The sequence below is a fragment of the Monodelphis domestica genome, chromosome 6 (assembly GCF_027887165.1).
Source record: "Monodelphis domestica isolate mMonDom1 chromosome 6, mMonDom1.pri, whole genome shotgun sequence".
NCBI classification, from domain to species: domain Eukaryota; kingdom Metazoa; phylum Chordata; class Mammalia; order Didelphimorphia; family Didelphidae; genus Monodelphis; species Monodelphis domestica.
This window is the reverse complement of record NC_077232.1, coordinates 12412411-12420741: the sequence shown is the minus strand read 5'-3', so window position 1 is coordinate 12420741 and position 8331 is coordinate 12412411. Positions and strand designations below refer to the sequence as shown.

The following is an 8331-nucleotide window of genomic DNA, read 5'->3' as shown; positions in this document are numbered from 1 at the left end:
GTTGGGCGAGGCCTCTTGTCCCAGTGGGACAGCAGGCCCAGATGAGGCTGATCAAGTCCCCAGCCACTTGGCAGAGGTTTGAAAGGCCGGCTTGCTGAGAGCGGTGGGCTCCCATGGCAAGACCCCCGGACTGCTGTTAAAGACTTCATTCGAGCTGTGACTGCCCTTGATCGCTGTGTGACTGTACACTCTCTGGGCTGTTTCCTGCCTCTAAAGCAAAAGCATCTTTCAAAGGAGAGATGGCCCCAGAGGCCTTCTGAGCTTCCTTCCAGGACCACCTGACCCCATGGCAGACCCCCAAAAGGCAGCACCCCCAAAGGCTGATTCGCAGCTCTGGAAGGACATCCCATTCTTCTCAGGGCATCCTTCTCCTCTCTTCCCTTTCCAGTCAGCGGCTCCTCCCCCCAGCTGAGGTCCTCCCTCCCCCATCCCTCCCTCCAGCCACCCCTCCTAAGTCCAAAGGGTGTCTGTCCCCAGACCAGGCCCTCCAGAGGAGAGAAGGAGAGAAATGGAGAGATTTAGGAGGTGCTGATTACCTGGGGCAGGACAGCAGCCACGGGCAGTGGGGCCAAATTGAGAGATTCAGCACCTCTCCAGAGGCAGCCGAGGTGATCACTGACAGATGAACCCCCTGAGCTCCTCAGTTCCCCACCCCTCACCCCACCCCACCCCACAGGCCTCCACCCCAGGGCAAAGCAGGCTCAGGGCTCTACTGGTCATGGAAAATCCATTTGACTTCCTTTTGTGTCATGGAAAGTCTCAGAGAGAGGAGGGCAGGAAGTGCCCAGGAGGGACATGGGGTCTGATGAGGCCCCACTGCTGATTTGGGGAGGGAGTAGGGAGCCAGGCCCAGGGTGACAGAGAGGGAGGGAGGGGGACGTGTGTGTGCTGATCGCGGAGGCATCTGACACTCCCACCTTCCCAATCTTACCTCTGCTGCTAAACCAATGTCTGACCCTGGGTAAGTCCCTTCCCGGGGCCTCAGTTTCATCCTGTGTAAAATGAGGGGGTCAAAGTCGATGCCCTCAAAGTCCCCTTCTCGGTCTGAATCCTATGCAATTGATGCTGTGAAGTGGAGGGGAGAGGACAAAGAAAAGAAGGGATGAATAAAGGAAAAAGAAGAGGGATAGAAGGTGAGGATGGAGCTAGAAACAATCTAAAGAACACCTGCAGGATCAGAAGTGAAGAAATGAGTCTGGCTCTGTCAGACACACTGGCTGTGGGTCCTTGGACAAGTCCTTTCCCCATTCTGGCCTCAGTGGTCTCTTCTGTAAAATGAAGGAATTGGGCTCAATCAGAATTTTTTCAAGGATAGTTCAGGACATTTCCATGATAGAAATAATCATATGAATAAATAAATAAAATCCTCCATCACGTTAGGCCAAGGGCTCTCTCCCATTTAGGAATTGGAAGAGGGGCCAATTGGGAGAAAAGGAGATGAGAAGGACCGACCAGGGAGAGGGTCATTCCTCAGCCTGTTCCTGCCTTTTAGAGGCCTCTGGAGGACCACATCCCTCCAACCTCTCTTCCTCGATTCACCTGGAACCTAGAGGAGGCCTCCCTGGCTATAGTAGAGTCTCTCTGAACCCAGAACAGGGGATATCAGAGCTGGAAGGGACCTAGAACTTGGAATGTTGGAATATTCAAGTTCCTTTTAGGAGCTCCTTGAGGGCAGACACTTTCTTTTTTATCTCTATATTGGCAAAGTGGTTGGTAGATAGAGTAATAATGATTAAAATGATGGTGGTGATGACAATGATGATGATGATGATGATGACGATGGTGATGGTGATGACGATGGTGATGATGGTGGTGATGATGGTGATGATGACAATAGTAATGGTAATGATGGTCATGATGATGATGATGGTCACGATGGTGGTGGTGGTGATGATGGATGGTCATGGTGGCCAGCATTTGTATAGATCTTTAAAATTTGTGAAGCACTTCATATATTTTAACTCATTTGATCCTCACAACAACCCTGTGAGATAGATAATATGGTTATCCCCATTTTACAGGTGATAAAACTGAGGCACAAAGGGGTTAAATGACTGGCCCAGGACTCTACAGCTGGAGAGCATCTGGGACAGGATTTCTTTTTTTTTTTCAGTTTATTTATGTAATTAATTTTGAAGATTCTTCCATGATTCCATGATTCATGTTCTTTCCCTCCCCTTCTCCCACCCTCCTCCTGTAGACAACAAGCAATTCCACTGGGTTTTACATGTTTCACTGATCAAGATCTATTTCCATTTTATTAATATTTGCACTAGAGTCTACATCCCCAATCATATATCCATCGACCCATGTGAACAAGCAGTTGTTTTTCTTCTGCGTTTCTACTCCCACAGTTCTTTCTCTGGATGCGGAGAGCTTCTTTCTCATGAATCCCTCAGAACTGTCCTGGGTCAGGGCATACTTACTAGTCAGTTACATTCGACTGTGCCACAGTGTAATGTTCCCCTGGTTCTGCTCCTTTCACTCTGCTTCAGTTCCTGGAGGTCCTTCCAGTTCACGTGGAATCCCTCCAGTTCATTATTCCTTTAAGCACAATAGTATTCCATCCCCAACAGATACCACAATTTGTTCAGTCGTTCCCCGACCAAAGGGCATCCTAAGGCAGGATTTCTGACTCCATATTCCAAGCTCTATAGCCCCCTATGCCTAACTACCTTAATAAATGCTCATTGATTAATTGATTGGGTGGGTGTCAAAGCTAGAAAGGACTTCAGAACATAGAACAGAGAATATCAGAGCTGGAATGGTTGTTGGAACACGGAACATGGAGTATTAAAACTGAAAATATCCTTGGAAACTGGAACATCAGATCCAGAAGGAACTTTAGAGTCTATGTACCCCAATTCTCCCCTTTTTCTAAGAAGAGTTGTCTTCCCAGTGCCTAGGAGAGTATTGTTGAGTCTGGACACCTGGGTTCCACTCTTGGCAATGGAACTTATTAGCAGCATGGCTTTGATAGCCATTTATCCCCTCTGAGCCTCATTTACTCACCTGAAAAATGGGGATATTAATCCCCAGGGTGCTATGGTAAGGTAAACCCCTTGAAGATCTACACTAATTAAGAGTTAATCCATTCCCAGATAATTACCTTGTCTCCCCTAACAAACTCAGGACTGTGTCTGAGTCTTCCCAGTAAAAGCCCATTTGTTGATGGGTCAAGGGCAGGACCAGAATCTAGAACTGGCTTTGGGTGAGCTTCTTCCCAGGAGGACCTGTTATGGCTGGGCCCCTCTTTGAGTCCTGCCTCCCCACATCTCCCAACTTGCAGCTGGACTACCTGCTCTCCAAGCATGACTGTGGCCCATTGGTACTCCCTTCCCCTCAGACTGTCTTCTGCTCCTCCACCACCCCTGCCTCTACCAGTCATTTTTTTCTTTTTTCTTTTTAAACCTTCACCTTCTATCTTGGAATCAACACTCTGTATTGGTTCTAAGGCAGAAGAGTGATAAGGGCTAGTCAATGAGGGTCAAATGACTTGCCCAGGGTCACTCAGCTAGGAAGTATCTGAGGCCAGATTTGAACTCAGGACCTCCTGTCTCTAGGCCTGGTTCTCAATCCACTGAACCACCCAGCTGCCCTCCTACCAGTTATTTTTGCTCAAGGTAAAAAAAAATAACTAAATCTTCACTATGGTTCCAGCTCTGGTTTCTTTTCTTAGATCTTTGCTTTTTACCTATAATCAAAAAGTTGGCCTGGTGTGATAGGAAGGGAAATGCATCTGGAACCTGGGTTCGAATTCAAAGTCTGCCTCTTTGTGACCTCAAAACTTTTCCTACTATCTCTAGGCCTCCGTTTCTTTCTTTGTACTCTCAGGTCCCTTCTGCTCCCGAATCCATGATTTTGATCCCATGATCTAAATTCTGTTCCTGGCTCCACTACTTATTAGTGACTGTGTCACTCAGTACTCAATAAACACTTCTGGCTCCCCATTTCCTCCAAATTCAAATACAAATTCCTCACTCTGGCATTTAAGGTCCTTCAGGACATGACCCTTCCCACCCTCCCTAAAAGGGACCCCAGGATTTGGTCTTCTTGCTGAGGCTCACACACAAGCCACGACTTTCTGCGTCTCCTCTGGCTGTCTCCCAGGCCTCCTTCCTCATTTCTGCCTCTAGCCCCACTTCGAGACAGTCCAGATCTTACCTCTGCCTTTCTTGGTCCCCTACCCTCAGTGCCTTCCCTACCTGCCATCAACCCCATATTCCCTATAACACGTACATAGTTGGTGGCATGGTATCTCCCTTGTTAGAATGGAAGCTCCTTGAGGTCAAGTCCTCTTTTTCCTGTCTCTTTGCATCCCCAATGCTTAGCACAGTGCCTGACACCTGGACGCTTAGTAAATGATCCTTGACTGACTGACAACCATCCTATTTTATAGAAAGGAACCAAAAGCCCAGAAAAGTGAAGTTTTTTTGCCCAATGGTCCAAGGTAGAAAGTGTCAGAGGCGTTGATTTGAACTCAGGTCTTGTGATTCTAAATGGAGTTCTTTTTTCCCCTTGCTGTCTCCCTTGACTAAGTTGGGGGCCCCAGACCCTGTCCCAGGCCCCAGCCAGGCCTCCTCCCTCCCCACCTCTCCAGCAGCTTGAGCCCCAGCCCATGGTGCACAGAGAACAGGGGGATTATTTCCTGTTTCCTCTGAAGAAAAAGCCTCAAACAGTAGCCACATGGGGAAGATAGGAAGTCAGTGCAGACGGAGAAAGGCATATGTGAACACCCCAGTGAGCACCCAGAAGCAAGCCCACTCTGTCCCCCTCCCCGTGCTGATGGGCACAACCCAAACACATCTTTTTGCCCCTGGGGTCCCCCTCAGGGAGCAGGAAGTCACCCCAAGGCGAGGAGGGGAGGCCCCTAATGCAGCCACCTCCTCAGAGCTGTCCCCCCCATGTGGCCCTAAGGTGGCCCTGGCTGGGACCCCAGGACCTTGGCTAGGACGCCCAGGTCTCAGGTCCCTGGTCCTCCAGACACATGACTGACTCCTCCTCTGGGACCCATTTAAGGCTCCCAGAGCTAACTGTGGTCTAGGGGTGCCCCGGCTCCTCCACCCCCTGCTCCCAGCCCCGGCCAAGGCTGGCCTCCCCCTCCAGCTCAGGGACTGGGAGCCCAGCAGCCCTCAAGAATCAAGGAGAGGAAGCCGGCTGCTGGCTCGCCAGTAGGCTCATGAGCCCGGGCCAGGGAGGGTGGTTTGCTTTGGAGGAAGTTGGCAGTTCAGTCTTCAAATACAAGTGACGCAGAAGCCCACGACGCCACCCCCCCATCCTCCTCCTTCTTTCTGGGGAGCAGAGCACCGAGGAGCAGACACCCTGCCCACCGGCTCCCCTCAGGCCGGAGAAGCGCTCTGCCCATGGGGCTCCGCTGGTCGCCGCTGATGCTGCTCTGCCTGCTGGGGATGCTGGGTGAGTCTTCCACAGAAGCCCTGGAGACAGGCAGCAAAAGTAGAGAGGAGATGGGGGGCTGGGGGGCTGGGGGAGGCTGGCCCGCTTCTGGGCTCTGGGATTGAACTTGTGGCCTGGCACCGGGTAGGTTATTCCCCCATTGGGGGAAGTGCATGTCCTTGGGGGGTGAACGTGGCTGTCGTGTCCAATGAATGGAGGGCTGGCTTTTAGGTCAGTGAGAATGAGTCCAGATCCTGTCTCTGTTCTTTCCCATCTTATCGGTGTCCCACCACCCTGAGGGGTCTGAGGAGGGCCTCAGTTTCCCTATCTGTAAGAGGAGGCGATGGCCCTCTAAGCTCAGTCCCAGTTCTGAATTCTAGGAAAAGGAGAAAAGCCAAGAGCAGAGAAATGGAGAGTTTGGGGCAGCGGTGCTATCATTCACCACCAGTATGACCTTGGTGAATCTTCCACCCAGGCTCCAGGTCTCAGTTTCCTCTTCTGCAGTGGGGCTTGGGTTGGGCCCATTGGTTCCTTTCAGGCCTAAAGTTCTGATCCTATCATCCAGCTCGGATGTGGAGGTGGAGGGCCCCAATGTCTGCCCCAGAACTCGGATTTCCCATCCCTCCGGGCGGCCCCATCAACACCTCCCTTGCTTAGATTCCCTTTATAAAGGTATTGGCCTTCTTTCTTCCTGGTGTGCCCTCATGGGGAGAAGGGAGGCTCATCGTCCTTCTCCAGGGCACTGGAGATGCCCGGATGCCCGGCATATGGACGGCAGCCATAGTAGTGGCCAGAGCAGGCTGGACTCTTGGGATGCCAAGAGCAACCCTTGCCGTTACCAGACATCAGGGTCCTCTGAGGTCTTGGGACAGTGCAGAGGACACAATAGGGGGGACAGCAAGGAAACAGTTTTCAGATTGAAGTCAGAGGTCCTGAGTTCAAATCCCAGCTCGCCACTGACCCTGGGTAGGACCCAGGCAGGCATTTCCTTCTCTGTGTCTCATCTAGAGAATGAGGGGCTTGGACAAGAGGGCTCTGAGGTCTCTTCCAGCTCTAGGCTCTGCCGTGGTCCCCCGACCCAAACCCAGTTACCCCAAAGGTCAGAGCATGCCTGATCTGGGAAGGAGCAGGTGGACAGGGTCTAGGCCCAAGGGGTCAAGCAGAGCTTGGAGCATCCTGACTGCCAATTGGCTCTCCAAACGGACCTGAAATGGTGTCTGGCCATCAAGCTAAGCCCATCCCAAAGGGCTCAGGCTTTCTCTCCGGGACCCCTCACCAACGTCCATCCACAAAGCCCTCCTTCCCATCCCCAACAAGACGCCGCAGACCTTGTAAGGACCATCTGCTGGGTCCAAGGACGCAGTAAGATATAGTTAGTCGAAACCACACTAGACTGGGACAAACAAGCGTGCTGGCCCATAACTAATTAGGTGACCTTGGACCAGTCACTGCCTCTCTCTAGACCTCAGTTTCCTGCATTTGTAAAATGAAGGGGTTTGAATAGATGTTCTTGGGGTCCTAAAGTCCAACAACCTGGCTCAGGTCCCCTCTGGTGTCCTGTTCTGGCTCAGATTCGCACAGGACCCCTTAGAGGGAACCAGAACCCCAGAGGTGCCCCAGAAGCAGCCATGCTCTTCAGAAAGGGGAGAGGGATGGGCCTTGAGTGGACGACTTTGGCTGGATGCCACCCAAGCTTCCTGATGGGAGTGTCAATGGTTGATGGGGGAGGGACAGAACCCAACGTGGCTGCCATTGGCAAGGACCCCTTGAACCCATGACCCAGATCCAAACAAAGCCAACAATGGAAGCGTGTGTGTGTGTGTGTGTGTGTGTGTATGAGAGAGATAGAGAGAGAGAGAGAGAGAGAGAGAGAGAGAGAGAGAGACGAGAGAGAACGAGAGAGAGAGAGAGAGAGAGAGAGGAGAGAGAGAGAGAGGGAGAGAGAGAGGAGAGAGAGGAGAGAGAGAGAGAGAGAGAGAGAGAGAGAGAGAGACGAGAGAGAGAGAGAGAGAGAGAGAGAGAGAGAGAGAGAGGAGAGAGAGAGAGAGAGAGAGAGAGAGAGAGAGAGAGGAGAGAGAGAGAGAGAGAGAGAGAGAGAGAGAGAGAGAGAGAGAGAGAGAGAGAGAGAGAGAGAGAGAGAGAGAGAGAGAGAGAGAGAGAGAGAAAGAGAGAGAGAGGGAGAGAGAGAGAGAGAGGGAGGGAGGGAGGAGAGAGAGAGAGAGAGAGAGAGAGAGAGAGAGGGAGGGAGGGAGAGAGAGAGAGAGAGAGAGAGAGAGAGAGGGAGAGAGAGGGAGGGAGAGAGGGAGAGAGAGAGGGAGAGAGAGAGGGAGGGAGGGAGAGAGAGAGAGGAAGAGAGAGAGAGAGAGAGAGAGAGAGAGAGAGATTGAGACTCGAGTGGAGTGTGATTGGGTTGGGCAGGGGTGACAGGAAACGACTCAGGCTCATAGGAAAATCTCTATCCAGGTCATGGAAAAAAAAACAAAAAGAGTCCCACCAGCTGGGGAGAGAGAAGCCAAGAGGCTGCTCTGCCCCCCCCCCAACCTGGCCTCCACAGAGCCCCCAAGAAGAGGCTGAGAGTCGGGAGGCCTGATAACTCCAGTCCTAGGCAATGGAAAGGGGCCACGTAGGCCCAAGAGTCAATGAATGGATGCTCTGTTCCATCCAATGAGGTTGCTCTATTGTGTGTGACTCCTTGCTCAAGGCACAGCGGTTAGAGAGAGAGACCCCGTCCCTGGCCTCGAGGCCTCTGGTTCCACTGACCATGGAGGCCCTTTGTCTAGAGAGCAGTTGTCCTCCCCTGGAGACACCCCTCTTGGCTCTATGGGGCACCCAATGCCCTTTGGCTGGGGAGGGGAAGCCTGGGCATCTGGGAGGGCAGATGGGAGCAGCTGGCCGGGCCTCTGGGTGGCTGGAAAGCTCGTGGCCTCCTCCTCCATC

At 52.1% G+C, this 8331-nt stretch overlaps 1 protein-coding gene across 2 annotated transcripts in view; it reads left to right on the top strand.

The window, feature by feature from the left end:
- Positions 1-5190: 5190 nt before the first annotated feature.
- Positions 5191-8331, top strand: part of CD5 (CD5 molecule) — a 32608-nt gene continuing 29467 nt past the window's right edge. Inside the window, exon 1 of one of the 2 annotated variants that reach the window (XM_056801642.1) lies at positions 5191-5415. In XM_056801642.1, coding sequence (XP_056657620.1) covers positions 5364-5415 — 52 coding nt within the window. In that variant the 5' untranslated portion in view covers positions 5191-5363. The remainder of the gene's footprint in view (positions 5416-8331) is intronic. The other variant, XM_056801641.1, reaches the window with a different exon arrangement.